At 40.2% G+C, this 16,842-nt stretch overlaps 1 protein-coding gene across 4 annotated transcripts in view; it reads left to right on the top strand.

The window, feature by feature from the left end:
- The first annotated feature begins 3,186 nt into the window (after window positions 1–3,186).
- LOC103144094 (SRY-box transcription factor 13) overlaps window positions 3,187–16,842 on the top strand; it is a 31,013-nt gene continuing 17,357 nt past the window's right edge. For 2 of the 4 annotated variants that reach the window (XM_016675761.1, XM_016675762.1), the window contains exon 1: window positions 3,187–3,462. In XM_016675761.1, coding sequence (XP_016531247.1) covers window positions 3,389–3,462 — 74 coding nt within the window. In that variant the 5' untranslated portion in view covers window positions 3,187–3,388. The remainder of the gene's footprint in view (window positions 3,463–16,842) is intronic. The other 2 variants (XM_007560895.2, XM_007560896.2) reach the window with 2 other exon arrangements.

The following is a 16,842-nucleotide window of genomic DNA, read 5'->3' on the forward strand; positions in this document are numbered from 1 at the left end:
TTAAGTCATTTTAGCAGTTTTTCTGTACTGGATTGGTATCAACCGATACTAAGCCTTAGATATCTGTATCGGTATTGGAAGGGAACAAAGTGGGTCAGTGCATCCCTAGTTTCTGCAGGGGTCCAGATTTTTTTCAAAATAACAAAATGAAGATATGTTTATGTCTTTTGTCTCAGACGTTTTGCTAAGTAACCTCTTTCTCTACTGAAACTGACTCCATGCCTGTTGCATCTGTGTTTAGGACATGGACTGGGTCGAAGAGACGTGCTGAGATGAGCTGAGTGTGTGTTCGTGTGTGTGTGTGTGTGTGCTATGGGCGGGCCTTTTGAACTCCAAGAGGAAAAGTGGAGTAAAATGCAGTCTTTGTGATGTCTCTATCAGTCAATCGCAGCACTAGAGTTTCCAACACTGCTGTTTGTCATGAACTGAGGAGCGTCGACAGAACAGCAGCATCTTATCAGGGCTCGCTGCTCCGTGTGTGTCTGCTCCCCAGTGTACGTGTACATTCAGCGCAATTAGAGAAAAATCACCCCCAAAAAATTGAGAAAGCCACATGTGCCACTGTTGATGAGCTTATTCTTTGGATTGCGCTCTACGGTTCAGTACCCTTGACATCAAAAGGCCAAGAGAACAGAGGAAGAGAGGGGGAAGAAAGACGAAGAGAGTGAGGCAATTGTGTCTCCGGTCCTGAGAGCTCATTCTCTAATGAGACTCGGTCAGCACCGCAAGGAGGCTTTGTTGAAGAGCTGAGTGTGTGTGTGTGTGTGNGCTTTGTTGAAGAGCTGAGTGTGTGTGTGTGTGTGCATGTGTGTGGCTGTGAGTAGTTGTGTGTGCTACAGATTAAATTTTTAGAAAGGAAAACAATGATCCCAGACATGAAACATGTATTCTTCAGAAGGATTTCAAAAGTTTTCTAGGGCTTTCAAATTCTATTAAAATCTGCTTCTGAAATGTTCTTAAAATTAGTTGGATAATAGCATATAATGTTGTCTAAACCGATTAAGGGAGCAATTGAAATTCAAATAAATAACATGTTCTAAAATTCAGTTTAGTGCAGAACCATTGGGAAGAGGATTGCATTGCATTCCATCTAGAAAAATGAGAACCAAACCTTGGTGCATAACCAAAACTGTACCAGTTGAAAGTGTTTGCTCTATTAAAATAGAATTGTGTCAGTATTGATGTAGACAGGTGGGAATTCTCATCCCTATATGTTCCCAGCTGGGCTGCACAGTGGCGCAGCTGGTAGCACTGTTGCTTTACACTAAGAAGGTCCTGGGTGCGATTCCCGGCCCAGGGTCTTTCTGCTTGGAGTTTGCATGTTCTCCCTGTGCATGATGGGTTCTCCCCGGGTACTCTGGCTTCCTCCCACAGTTCAGAATCATGACTGTCAGGTTAACTGGTCTCTCTAAATTCTCCTTAGGTGTGTGTGTTGTGCATGGTTGTTTGTCCTGTCTGTCTCTGTGTTGCCTTGCGATGGTCTGGCAACTTGTCCAGAAACGTCTCGCTGGAGAGAGGCACCAGCACCTGTCCTGATCCCACTAGGAACAAGGGTGTTCAGAAAATGGATGGATGTTCCCATCCATTATCAGCTGGGTTTCTGAAAAAACAGAAATGTTATTTTCATGAAGACACTTCTGTGATTGAGGCAGAATAATTCCATGTCTTATTTTGTTCTACAGTAAATCTCTGTCAGTTCAGTCAAGGTGCACTAGTGTCTATCTCTTATTCTCATTAAGTGAAAGACTCCCCAGACAGGCCCTCAGTCCCACCATCACAGGGCATTGTAACAACCAAAGCGACTCCATTACCAAAAGCATTTTATGAGAAACTAAACATATATCATACTATATCGTACATCCCTATTGGAGCCTCGCTTTAACAACTCAAGATTTAGGGAATTATGATCATTGGGTGTTTTACATTCAGATGCTACGCAGATACACTCTTTTGGTGAGGTTGCCACTGACTCATCTTGTAGTAAGTTGTACTTTGTACTTTTCAGTGATGTTATAGTTGTTATTATATAAAGATATGCTATTTGCTGCTGTGGTTTCTCTGTTTTGTTTTCTCTCTTTCTGCCGCTCTAGAGGCAGACTTCTTCTCTATCTCCTCTTCTTTCCCTTTAAACCTTTCCTCACCTTTATTCATTTTCCATCTCCATTTGAAATTAACCCAAATAAATTACTTGTGTGTGTGTGTGTATATATATATATATATAGAGAGAGAGAGAGAGAGAGAGAGAGAGATCTATATATATAGATAGATATCTCCCTCTCTCTCTCTCTCTCTCTCTCTCTCTCTCTCTCTATATATATATATATATATATATATATAGAAAAAAAAAGAATTTTGATCATTACTCCTGAGATTTCTGTTCTGAAATGGATTATTCATACTCACTTTGACGACAGAATATTTGAATAATTGCCGCATTAAAATGTTGATTTGTTATTCCAGTAAATATCTAACAGCAAGAGGACACTTATGCTTGTTGTGGTTTGGTTTTGGTTAAGTTTGGCAACGGGAGCCAAAATATTCATGTTATTTTTTTATTCTTATGTTTTTTACCTCAAAACCAAATAGAATCAGATAAATGAATACAATTGAGTATCAAAATGGAAAATGAACTTGCGTAGGTAGAAAAGTGGGGTACAGCTTGGTGAAAAGGGTATTAAACCCAACCTGGAACTCCTCCTCTTTTTTGACATTTCTTGGGAAAAAGGTTTTTTTTACCATGAATATTCAATTCTTAGTTGGAATTTAAAGTCCTTTCTTTCCACTGATGTTGCAAAAACGAAAAATTCCCCCCCCCCAAAAAAAACAACAACTCAAAAACAAACAACCAAACAAACAAAAGCCCAACCAGCTCCAAAATGTAACGCTCATATAATTTCCCAACTTTAAAATACTGAAAAGCAGCTACAGTGACACCTTATTCTTTCCCCTCTCTGCTATGTAAATGTTTTCTTTTTCAACGCTGAATCCACAATACCTTTCACATATTATTCTGGCTTCGCTCTCCCGGTTTGCGGTCATGTGTCCAGGAAATCATAACGGAGGGGATAAAGCCGACTTTGTTAGAAAGCGTCCTCCTCCGATGAATGTGTTTTATCACATGAAAATCACACCTGTTGGTTGGCCGCCTGATCGCTATCGCACACGGTCGTGTTGCAGGAAGGCTTACCTGCAACAGCATGCTAATTATGCAAATGCGCAACCCGTGCGGTGGGATCTGAAGAGGCTCTTTGTACTTTTTCCCTCTTGAGGGGAGAGTCTGGGGGGGAGCGGGGACCGACCGGCGGAGAGGCGGCTGCTTGGGTCAGAGGTAACAGAGTAGAAAAGACAGACGCTACAGGAGCGGCAGGGCAGAGCAGAGCCACTCACTATGACTTGTGTCAGCAGCTCTGTTCCAGGCAGGGAGCGATTTTGGATCCCCGCACATCCACCCGGCCCTGCCAGGTCAGTACAGAATGCATGGAGAAGGTGGAGGAATGATAATGGGTTATGTTTTTTTATTTAATTTTTATTTTTTAGAATATTTTTGAAATTATAATTTTTCTTCAACTTTACACAACCTCGCTTCCGACACATGCCTCTCAATTTTAATCAAAAATGAACATCTGTAGCCCGCGAAGTGAGCTCAGTCGTGTATGTGTTGCGTTAAAAGCTTTGTAGATGAGATGCGGTTTAGTTTAAATAATGTTGCACTTTGCTGGAAGCTCTTTCCACGATAAGGCAGAGCCAGGCCCTGTGGGCAGACCGCGCCGGCTCCAGCCGCTGCCGCCGCTGCCGCTGCGGCTGGATTGCTTTATCATCCCTAAGCAAATACTGCTAACTGCGAAACATTTCCCCAAACATTTGTTTATACATCGCTTTACACTTGTCTTGACACGACTGCGCGGCAGGTCGGGACTCACCGTGGGCAACCCTGTCACGAAAAGCTGCTGACAATTGAACAATGCATGAGAAATGGCGTGCTAATCAGGGATATGTTGTTATGGTGCAGTGGAAATCTGGCACAGAGAAAGTTTTTTTTTCTCTAAGTGTTTAATGTTTTAATTTTGGGTTTGCTGTAATTGGATGAAGTTTTATGAGACATTCTTGCATGAATCTTTTTTTCTTTTTTTTTTTACCTTTGCAGCTGTCAGTCACAGTGATGGCAATGCAATTGTCTTTATTTATATATTGTCAAGTAAACCTTTAGATGCCTAACACTTCTTTCATCTGTTGAGTAAGCCTCCTGGCACTCACGCACTCTGGCTTTTGTGTACTCTGAACAATTTTGCCCCAGGCACTCGTTGAAAGGCAACTAGGATGATATAAGCCTGAAAAGCTGCTCTTGTCAGGAGGGGAAAGGCAAAGAAGAAGAAGAAAAACAATGACAGAGAGAAAGAAGGAGGAAACAAAAGGAAAGGAAAAGAAAGAGAGAACAACAGAAGGGATTTGCATTGCCAACCCCCTGGGGACTAAATGTTAGGTTTTGCGAGTTACAACTTGTTGGGTAACTGAAGTTTTTGTGTGAAGTGATTCTTGTCGTGGGAAGTGTAACGTTTCAGTGTTGTCGGCGCTCAAAAGGGAGAGGAGTTGATTTTTATCTGAGAGCAGAGGTTTCCTCTGTCTGCTGTCATTCATGCGGTAGGAGGACTCGGCCGGCAGCGCTGAATTGTAAAAGACTCGTGGTACAACGCACCGAAACTCCGCGTGGAGACTGAGCCATGGACTTGATGTGAAAGGTCAGTTCACCTTTAAGGTTTCTCCTTAAAGTTATCAAAAGTGAACCGTCATCTGTAGAGAACAACAACAAAAAGAAACAAAGAACAACTTAACAGAAAATTGTTCTGCCAGATGCATGTGTCACATGCTTATATTTAGAGGCAACCAAAGAAATCGATTCCTACCATGCAGGCCACGAACCTTTCACCTGTAAGCCCTAACTAAAACTGCTTATTTGAGAAAATGTTTTTGAGATGAATCTTTCGGTTTTTAGGCTTTTAAAACTTTCTTGAATTGTTGATTTGACCGCTTACGAGCAGCAAGCGAGGCTTTCCATAAATTGTACGGCAAACAAATTTAACAAAGTAGTTTGTTTGATTGAAAAGGAGACGAGAAGTCTTAAAGTTAAACAATCTGTTATGACAAAAGTTTTTGTGCTTTTCACTGATTTTAAAAACGAAAGGTTATTTTAGCCAATTATGATCCATACACATAAATTAACAATTTGGAAAACACTAACAGAGTTTTTCTTTGACATCTTGGCAGAAAACATCAGGTAACTCTGTGCAGCACCAGTTTAAGGCAGCGTGTGTTTGGAGGTGGTGTTAGCTTACAAAGGCCATTTCATACCGTCTGGTCCACTCTGCTGTCCGCTTCAATCTCAACACCTGTGTGACTCATCTCTGGGGTCCGCAGAAATTGGTTGCACGTATTTTTGGACAGTGAGAGCAGCTCTACCATTAACAGGGTAGATCCAAACACAGCATAAAACTTTTTAATGGATGAGCAGAGGTGTCTTACTCTGTGCGAATGCTCCAATACAGCCGACATGGAAGTAGAATTAAACAACGCAACTCTACGTTTCTGAAGTGCTTAAGTTTGCTATGGCTAGGTTGTTAGCTAAAACATTTTACAAGTACAGTATTAGAAAAGACAGAAAAAGAAGCACTACTTTTGTTTGTTGTAACCTCCTGAACACTCTGAAGGCTGGTGTTGTTTTCTTGGGGAAAAGGTTGTAAGCAAAGTGTCCTTGACTAGCTAGCTGCTAACTGGCAAAATTTTCTTTGAAGTTTGATTAGAGTGGACTAAGCCAAGTTGGTTTGAATGCTCCTTTTATAAACAGCTAATGGTTGACCCAAATAGTGTCCCATAAGTGAAAATGCGAAGGTATCACTGTATCGAAGTATTTTACACAAGGACCTTTACCTAAATTGAAAACCATGAATCATTTGAATTGTAACAGTTGGTAGTTTTCACACTGTTTATTAACACTGACATTTCTTTCCTCGAACAGTTAAGTTGGTTTTTGTGAAAGTGTTGAAAAACATAGCAGCTGTCTTTCAGCCAGTCAGCTGGCAGTGTGCAGCAACATGTCAAGGAGGATTAGGGCTGAGATATGTACGACTCTGGCACTTTCTCTGCCAACTCAGTAAAAGTAGTTTAAACTCCATAAAGAGCATGAAATAATGGCTTTAAAGTTTGTTTTTAAACTCGACAATGGTTTTAATTAAATTGTTCATGTCTCTTCCCCATATTAGTCTTGCTTTACAGGATTAATCATGACTAGTGATAGGTATGCATGACTGAAAGGTCTGGCTTACTATTCTTTTTTTAACTCAAACATTTGATACTGCAGGTAAGTGATTTCCCCTCCATAGCAAAGATCACCTGCTCTGGCTGGTTTATTTCCTGCTTTATGCATGCATACACTCACTCACTAATACAAGTTTTTGCTCACTCACTTTGTTCTACTTTGTAAAGCTCAACATCTGCTTGGAGGTCACAGCTTCATTGTGATTTCTCAGCAGCATGCGGCAATGCCGTATAAAAGCCCAAACAGCCTCGTAGGTGGTCGCAAAAAAAAAAAACCCAGGCTTCAATCAGATAGCCTCACAAGAAGGCAACGCTTTTCAAATAATGCAACACACACACACACACACACACACACACACACACACACACACACACACACACAAGGTCGGGTTCTGCATGGATGCAATCTGCCACGGATAGACTTGTGAGTGTGTTGTTCAACCAGAGGAGAGGGATGGAAGCGGCAACCTTGACTGGTTTGCATTGTTCTCACTAAGACGCCGACGGCATTGTCCAAGAGAGTACAAACAAAAACCTTTTGCGCTGATGAAAAATACACACACCTTTGACACGCATTCCTTGCTGTCAACAGCTCTGTGGGTCGTTGAGATTCTGTGCATACCTCTGCAGCCAGTGACACACATTCACTCTGAGCGTGTGAACGCCACCTGTGGCAGCCTGGCAGTCCGGCTCCCTCCGGAACGCCGAGAGGAGACCCAGGAATAACTCTGAGCGTGGGACTGGACTCAGCGTGTCGCCGCCGTCCGCGCCCCCCGTCCCTCTGCTCCCCTTTCCCTCCCGCCGTCGCACAATCAACCCCTTGCCGACGGTGGCCGCCGCCGTGTTGGCCAAACAGTTTCCCACCTCTCCCTCTTCACCCCCCGATTTTATTTCTACATAAATATCCACAAACAAACAAACACCACACCTGAAAATAGCTGTCAAACAAGATGAGGCTCATGCAGATTTTTTTGAAAGCTGTTGATTTATTCCAGTTGCGAATGGAACGTGAATCGGTGCGTTTGAAATGCTTTCCTGAGTATTGTTGGCTTTAAATGTGAATCTGAATTGCCAGTGTGCGTGTGTGTGTGTGTGTGTGTTTTGTTCCGCTTCACAAGAGTTTAGCCTCCAATTCTGCCTGCTTGTGATCTAAAACAAACACACCAATAATTCAGATCACTTTAAGAACTAAAAGTAGTCAAGTGGCTGACTTGAAGTGAGGCTGCCCGTCCCACATGTTTACAGCTGTTTTATGTGCTCTGGAGTTTTAGCTGCAGTCAACTGAGTAAGTTACATTGGATATTAAGATTTGAATAGAAAGAGCTGTACAAATATCTAGGTTCACTCGAATTAATGCCACTTGGACATAAATTAGAAGTTGGAATAACTTTACCTTCAGTCAGAACTCGGTGCCATCTGCTTTGTTTCAATGCCAGCTCCTATTAGCCAACAAGCTAACAATACATTTTTAACAATACAAGTTTTATAGTGGTAATCAAACATCAAGCAGAAGTAAAGAGTTTAAGAGCAGCAATCATGAAATCCAGGGCTGCTCGGTAAGCTCCAGCTGTCGGAATTCCGACTTCAAGAGGCATTTTTATATTTACGGCTCAAAACTCAGAACGTCAGTCTTCAAACAGTAGTGTCAACGTACTTCTACACTTAGACCAGAAAGGTAGATTTGTGTTGCAATACACAGAAAAACAACAACCGTGCATCAATTGTCTTGGAACAAAGATTTTTGAAATGCTCTTTTAAACAGTGGAATTATTTTAAATGTTTTGAACAGGGAGTTTCTAACTGCTGGTTTGGTCCCTGTTTGTTTTCGGTGATGGGCTCGGCCACATTTAAACAGGTTTGGCGGCAGCACAAGTGAAACGGCACAACCTCCTGAACCAACACACTTTATTAACAAAAGAATAAAACCAAACAGGGTTGGATGTTAAAGTGTCTAATGAAGGCATACTGTCTTGTTTAAGTAATACATTTATGTGACGTCACATTAGACAATTTGCCACCACGACTGAGTGTACAGCTCCAGACAGATGTTTGCAGAAATTCATTATGAGTATTAAAGGCAGATTAATTATTGACTGTGAAGAGTTGGATTTTTTTTTTCAGGGCTGAGTGATCATCCAAAAAAGAAACAAAAAACATCCTGAGAGATTTTGTTGGGAAGTAAAACATTGCACATTAGGATTAGTGTAGCACAGATTTGTTTCTGCCTCATCACTCCTACCTGTTCTAGACTTTTACAGGAAAATCGGCATCTGTTACACCGACACCAGCCCTGATGTGTGTAACACATGCTACAATCACAATCTTTAATATGTTTTCTGAACATGTTGGCATCAGAGCCGCTGCTATAAACTCATTGTATCTCTGAATAGTGCTGTTTATGTTATCCTATATGCATATCATCTAGTGGTGGCAAAAGCAACAAAAAAAGTATTATGCTATGTACTTAAGATGGAATATATGCACATATATTCATGACATGCTTTGATTAAAGTAATTTATCCTCGGTGAAATTCCAGTACCGAAAAATTAACTTTATGCCAGGTGAGTCTCTCACCTGAGAATGTGAACCTACTAGGCTGATTCTGTGCCTTCAAGTAATTTTAGTGCTCCTGTAGAAGATTCCTGTAACTTAAGTTACAGAAACCTACAAGTTAACTTATAAGGAATAGGTCTGAAAAAACAGTCTGTGTGCTACACTCAAGAGAGAGATTCATTTGATGCATCAAAGAGTGATGTCATAACTGCTGATGTCATTGTTACAATAGGAACTAAACATTCTAATGGTGCATTCACATCAAATACGTTTTGAACATCAGGCGAGTCTGGTTTACATTCAAAGTCTATGTGGAGTACTGGATGCGCTGGATGCGTCAAACGGTTCAAATGGCGCCGGGCTAGACGCTCGAAGAGCGCTGCAACGGCCCTTGATGCGCCTCCACATAGTTTGAATATAAACCAGATGCGCCTGACGGTCAAAATGTGTTTGGTGTGAATGCACCATTATATGTCCAGTGTCATATTAGGTCCACCGTATTAGGACCAAAGACTTGTCCTAATATGATGGATTCATTGCTTTGGGTCAAGGGTAATGTTTAGAGGCAAGATGTGAATTAAGGTTTAGTTAATGTTAGGAATAGACTAGTATTGGTTTGGGTTAGGGAAAATGTCTGGGTTAGGCAAAATTGGAGCTACTAAAATGAAGGGAAATCAATGCAAAGTTCTAATATGGGTTGAAATAGTTTTGACAAACCTGAATTACATTTCGTTTTCTAAATCATTCTATAAATGATATAATGTTAGGTTGTTTTTCTGCCAATTGCATAACTGCAGTACACTAGTAGTCTAATGGTTCTGATTAGAAACCAATCAGAACCAAAGGTTTGCCTTTTGGTTCTGATTGGTTGTTTCTGGTCAGTAGCAGAGCCAAATTAATTTTCACAAATTCTCTGTTTCGTATTTTACTGTCAACTGTTTAACAAATATTCATCCATCATCTAACATACTAGATGATGGATGAATATTTGTTAAACAATTTAAGGCTTTGCCATATTTGTGCAAAGCCTCAAATTTTCATAATGTAAAGTGTTAGCAAAACCTGGGCTTGGATAGTGACCTAGGTTAGTGCCACCTGGGTGTGGGTCGGTGTAAAGGCCGAGCCGGGCTTAGCTTGGCCTTCGTGCCAACGCCAACATGAAGGTCCTCCATGCAATCAGTGGAGGTTGGTCGCATGGATGTCTGTCTTTCCTCGGACCTCCATGTTTGTGTGGAGGTTTGGCTTTGCGTGGACTCCTTTGTTTGCAACCTGAGTGTGGGTCGGCCCAAAGGCTGAGCCAGGCTATGCATGGAGACCCCTCGTTGATTCAAGGTCTGTTTTTCTTCAGACCTCCCTGGTTGTTTGGAGGTCCATCTTTCCTCAGACCTCCCTGGTTGATTGGAGGTCCATCTTTCCTCAGACCTCCCTGGTTGATTGGAGGTCCATCTTTCTTCGGACCTCCCTGGTTGATTGGAGGTCCATCTTTCTTCGGACCTCCCTGGTTGATTGGAGGTCCATCTTTCCTCGGACCTCTCTGGTTGATTCAAGGTCTGTCTTTCTTCAGACCTCTCTGGTTGATTGGTGGTCTGTCTATCCTTTGTCTCCTCTGTTTGCAGGAAGCCTTCTGTTTGCAACCTGGATGTGGGTCGATGCAAAGGCCGAGCCAGACTATGCATGGCGACCCCTCGTTGATTCAAGGTCTGTCTTTCCTTGGTCTCCTCTGTTTGTAGAGAGCCTTCTCTTTGCAGGGGGAACTCTGGTCGGGTGGAGACTCTAGGATGGTTGTTTTCTAGAGCAAGTTTCAACTCCACCTTCAGGTCCAGAACCTGGCCCTGCAAAGATTTCACAATTTCCTCCTGAGCCTTAAATTTGGAAGCTTGCTCAGAGTGACTTTTGAGCTGCTCCTCATATTTGAGTCTCACTCTGTATTCCTCAACCATTACTTCAATCAGACCTTTGTTGCGGGAGGCATATTTTGCAGCCTCCCATTTGAAGTACTCCAGCTGTTGAAGAACGTTCTTGTCAGGTGTAACTTTGGAAGAGCAAGAAACCTGTTCACGTTTCACTTGCAAGTGACGTTCTTTTTCCAACATTTTTTGCATTTTTTGAATCTCCTCCTGCTGGGATTTGACTTCAGCCTGACATGCAATCCTTCAGTCTCTTTCCTCATGGAGTTCAAAATTCTTTCTCTGCAGTTCTGTTTTAAGATCGTCTACCTGCTTTGTCAGATCTTTGACGTGTTGGCTAATCTCTTCCACGTCTTCCACTGAGGGGGGGATCTTGAAGCCAGCAGAGGGTGTTGTTTCCTGCTTGACTTCCAATGATCTTGGACTCTCAAAGTCACCGGAAGGACTTGATTCTCCCTGGATCTCTGATTCATCTTCCGGCTCAATGGGGCTGTCATCTTCAACAGGGAAAATGATAGCGTCGTAGTCGACATGGATGTTGAGGTCTACCATTTCGACCCATGAAAGCTTAGCTGGAAAAACTTCATGTTCGCAAACAATCTGTTGTTGCTTCATGTCTATAATCTAGTAACTTCTTGCTTCTCTGAACGTCAAACGTGCTCTGAAGGGTGATCTATCACGATAGAACTGTGGAACAGGTCTGAGAAAACTGTCTGTGAGCTATATTCAAGAGAGAGATTCCCTTGTGATATCATAGAGTGATGACATTACTGCTGATGTCATTGATACCATTGGAACTGAACATTCTATCCACCTTACTCCTGGGAGGCTTACTGGGGAAACAATTATGGGTCTTACTTCTGGCGGCTAGCAGAAGTAGCGTTATTTCGTTGTAATTTATAGAGTTTTTAGCTAATCTATATTCATGATAGAAGTTGCATCTCTTTTGTCGGTTAATACACTGCCTTGCTAACATTAGCACAAACATTAGCATTTCACTGCTCCCCATTAGCATTAGCCTTTTCCCTAAAAATAGCTTTTATCTATTTTTCTTATTTATTAGTCACACTTAGTATACTGAATAGAGGATGTAAATGTAAAACAACATGCTAGTGACAACATTTAGGCTAATGTTAGCAATTTGGCTCATTTTAACTTGTACACTAATTTTAACATACAGAATGGAGTAAGTCCATGTTACTCAACATGTTTGTGACTCTCCACATGCTATTCAGTACATTGCAGCTTACTTTAGCATTGATGCTAATTTGTAGCATTAGATGGGCACACTTTGGCAGGCCCCATTTAAATTTCTTCAGAAATGTTCTAGTTTGAAGATTGTTCCTTCATAAATGGAAGGTTTTAATTCAAAGTTTCTCCATATAAATGATGAGAAACTGAAGTACAACAGGGCCAACACTTTCATCCCGGAATGGAACATTTTTGAAGGAGATTTTTTTTTTTTATTAATTGTAAAATGTATATCATTAGTATAATATCTCTTAAAAATGTAAAAAGACAGTTTTTCGTTTGCTGCTTTTGGACTGTTGGGACAACAAAGAAACCAAAAAACATTTTTCAAAGTGAGACCACTTAAAATGATCAGTTTCTCTGCTTTTACTCTTTATAGTTACACGTTTGAGGAAAATGAACATTGTTCTTTTCTTCTATGAACTACTGATATGTCTCCAAAATTCCGAGCAAAAATTTAGTGTTTAATAGCATAAAATGAGAAATAGTCAAAATAACAGAGGACACATCGCTTTCAGACCTCAAATAATGCAAAGAAAACAAGTTCATATTCATTTGGACACAACAACATTAATATTTGAACTCAGGAAGAGATCAGAAATCAACATTTGGTGGAATAACCAGGAGGTTTTCAGTGGGGTTCAGTGCAGTCGGCTCTTCATTTTTTTCCAGAGCTCTATAGATTCATGCAACTTTTTCTCTATTTACAAAACAATAACGGAAGATAAATTGATCTTCAGTTTTTTTTTCTGTAAATATTGTTAAAATCTCCTTGTCTTGCTCTTGTGAACTCAGCATGGTGAATGGTCTTGTTTGGTGAGTTGGTTGTACCTTTAAACCTCAACTTTTGATGCAGTATAATGGTTAAATGAGGTCACCATTACTACCTGTTTGTATATGTCTCCTAACAGCCACACCCACACACTGAAGCATATTGGTGAGGTCTGGAGCTGTGGACCCTGGCAGACAGGTGCCTTTGTTCAGAAACAGGGTGTGCAGTCTGGGAGCGGGGGGGGCTCTGAGTCATTATTATGCTTTCCACAGAACGGTGGCGCTCCGCATTTTTTTTTTTTTTGCCGTGTTCCCGAGTTGGTCGGCACATTCCGCTGGCATTGTTATCCGGCCCGTTTCCTGCGGCCGGCGGCTTTTGTCAGCCTCTCCCCCATTGTCCTGGCTTCCTTTGTTCCCTGGCTCCAACAATAGCTTTTTTTTCTGCCTCTTTATATATATGTGCACTTTTTGCCCTTGTGTGTTCTGTTTGTTTTGTTCTGCTGTCTGCTGTGTTTTTCTTTTCCTCCGGTTGTAGAGCTTGGAAATAACACACACACACACGCGCACACATACACAATCCCGAGTTGGTATTTGTTCAGGTTTGCGTGGACTCAGACCTCTCTCAATCAACCTGTCCTGTCTCCCTCTGTTTTCCCATCACGTAGTCGAGACTTACACTGATTTTAACTTGACCGTAACCAGGTCACCGTATTCTGGATTAGGCTTGTTGAGGTTTTGCCCCTTTTTTTTTTTTTTTTTTTTTTTTTCTTTCCCCATCTCCATTCTAGTTTTGTACCCAAAGAGCGACAAAAATATGTACAAAAAGTGGATGTGTCTGACACGGGACTTCTACAACTGTTTGTTTGTTTGGACCTGGAACGTTTCACAGCCGCTCTGATACTTTGTTCATTCAGGAATTGCTGCAATTTAAAAGTTATTTTCTGTCATCTTTGTAGAGTCGATTGCAGTCTGGGTGAGATCCAAACCGTTTGTCACATCAGCCAAAATCGTCAACTTAAAAGTGCTGTCAGTCAAAAAATATGATTAAAAATCACCAAAAATATATTTATATATTTTACCTGTTTAACAATAAACTAATTATGATCTGTTTCAGTTAAACAAATAGAGTTGTTTATCTTTTATTGAACAGAAAATGTCATAGATTTGGAGAATCAGCATTCAGTTTCTATGCTCCTTTAATCTGAAACAAACGTTCAGAAAACTGGAAAACAGCCAAAACACTGATTTCCTTCAAACCAAGGCTAAGATCTCACCTGTTAAGAGTTGCCTAAATAATATTAATAATAACTTAGAACATTTATCGATTATATTTCAAGTATATTTGCTTTATGATGCTTGTTTCATAACTGGTTGTGTTATGTTTTTGTCATTTGAGGCACTAAGTTTGTGCTGCCTTTTTGCTGAAATGTACTATACAAATAAACTTGACTCGTAGATTCAAAACTTATTTTTTTTAATGAACTTTATTTGATACAGTAAACAACACATAACTGTGTACATATCACAAAAGTATGCCATAAAACAGAATGCCAAGAGAATGACTGTCACAATAGTTGTGCATAATAATAGTATGAATTGTGACATACTGTATGTGCAATCCAAAACTTAAAAAGGGTTTTAAAGGGTCCGGACCACTTCCCTAATCTTCAAGTGTAGATTTGATCCCGTTCCCCAAAAATTCACAAAAGAAACTGTTGAAAAATGTCTATATGAAAATGCAAAAGAAACAAAAAACTAAATAAATCTGCAATTCATCTATGGAAAAAAATAAGGATGAAAATTTATGTTTCCCCCGCCATTGTTGGAACAATGGTTCAGTCCAATGTGTAGGAGGAGCAACAACAGCGGCAGCAGCGGAAAAACCCCATCAGAGCCACTGAACTGAGGAGCTAGCTGTGGTTATGCTGCACAAGCAAAAAACCCCTCCAGTAAGTAAATACTTAAAGCAAAAGATATGTAGCTCAATAGGATGAAACACATTGACAATAAAAATTAGGCTTCAGTTTGTTATTTCATTACTTTGGCTGAGTCATAATAAACTACCACATTATGCCTTGGAAATCAAAACTAGCAAAACTGGCTACATTGCTTTGATAGACTAAAGCAAATACTTTAATCATTTAACTCTCTACCGCTGAAGTTAATGAGAAGAGTAGTAAACGTAGTCTTTAAACCCACAAAATAACGTGATATATTTTTTTTTTCAGTGAAAATCCTTGGTGCCTTGAGCATTAAGTTATGATGCTTCCCAGATATTCATTATTTCTACTTGTAGGTTCTCAGCCATCCAGGACAAGGCAAAACCAAAACAAGTTTAAAAATAAAGCAACTTAACAAGTTATAATTTAAATAACACGTAACCTGTATTTAGAGACACTACAATAAATCAATGTTTGAGGAATTTTACTAAGTGGGATTACTTATTAAAACTTAGTTTTATTTAGAGCCTTACATTTTTGTAAAGGGTTAGCAGAGATTAGATTAGTGACACTGAACCAAACTCATCTCAACAATATTTCAATCTTAGTTTGTCTCAACAGTTTACTGAGAAAAACATTTTTGATGTGCATTGCTTCTTACTAGTCATTTTTGGTCTTGCAGCTTGAACACTTTAAATGTTACTCTGAAATGTAACACTTTACGTTGCATTTTAGTGGGATTTTGCCGACCCCTGCACTCCCCAAAGTATTGCTTAAGAAATCTCCATGTTTATTGAAAACTGAAAATGTATATATATTTTTGTATCAGCAAAAAAACAAACAAAAAAACAACAACAACAACAAAAAAATAAGATCTGGGCTAGTCTTAATTTAAAAATACTTTCTGTATTAAGCAAAGTTTTCATAAAGTAGTTAAAAGCAGATGTGTGTGTGTCCTGTTCATTTTGGAGCATAAGTTCACTTCACAGGATTGATGTGGTTCTGTTTACCACGAAATTAAAATGGAACTCAGTGGCTTAGAAAAGACGATCACGTTTGTGTTGTGTCTAACATTTTTGGAAGAAGATTGCATATAGATATTTGTAGTTTCATCCTCATCTTGGTCAAATGTATATAATTCTTGAATTGTAGGGTGCAAAAAATCAACTTGGGGCCACAAGTTGTCCCCAAGCCACAATCTGAACAGTCCTGATGTAAGGTAATAGAGTATCGGGTGATTTATCTGTGAGCTGTTTTTGTTTGGCTAGAGGTCATAATCACTTGTATTTCATGTTGGGACCCAAAGCAAATGGAGGTCAGAGGTTTGGAAAGTCTTCAGTAAGTAAATGAATAAAAGTAATAAATGTTTGAGACCACTACTTTGAAGTAACGAATAAAAAGGGTCATAAGTTTTCCTGCTCTAAGTGTCTGCTCGTTACCATAGATGCACATAAGCGTAAAACTGATTACAAATACCTTAAAATGCAGATTTGTGAAATCTTTGGTTATGTATACAAAAAAAAAAAAAAACAGATTCTCACTTTGCCCCAAAATATCCCTAAGCTATTTTCTTGTTAAATTGAATTTGATCTACTGTGTAGCTGGATGAACTGTCATACCTGTAAAATGTATTGCATGGGTTTGTTTATGGGTTCAAAACATACCCATAAAAATTAACTAAAAATTACAATGCATGTGAAAGAAAATGAAAGAAAAGCCAATGTACTTGGTGCCATGACCTCTGACCTGGAGGCATGATATCTTCAGGTGGAGATTTTGCTGAGAATCTGTGTTCAGTTTCAACAACCTGACCACATCTCTGGTGTTTTTCATGTATTTGGAGTCTTCCTTTTAAAATCCGAGATACATCAACAGTTTAGCCCTAAGACTCATAATCCCACCGTGTAAAGCTACTTCCTGTGCTAAGGTCGTTCTCTGGGCCGGCCAGTGAAAAGTTAAAGCTGGTAACTAAATAAAAGCGGACCTGGCTGCAGTCCGTGTCAACCTGAACCACCCTGTGAAAGAACTCCAGGCTCAAGCTGGAACATTCTGCAAGCCAAGGCTAGCACCACACAGGGTGGGACTGAAAAACCATCTAATCTTTTCGTGT

The sequence above is a fragment of the Poecilia formosa genome, unplaced genomic scaffold, assembly GCF_000485575.1.
Source record: "Poecilia formosa unplaced genomic scaffold, Poecilia_formosa-5.1.2 Scaffold121, whole genome shotgun sequence".
NCBI lineage: Eukaryota > Metazoa > Chordata > Actinopteri > Cyprinodontiformes > Poeciliidae > Poecilia > Poecilia formosa.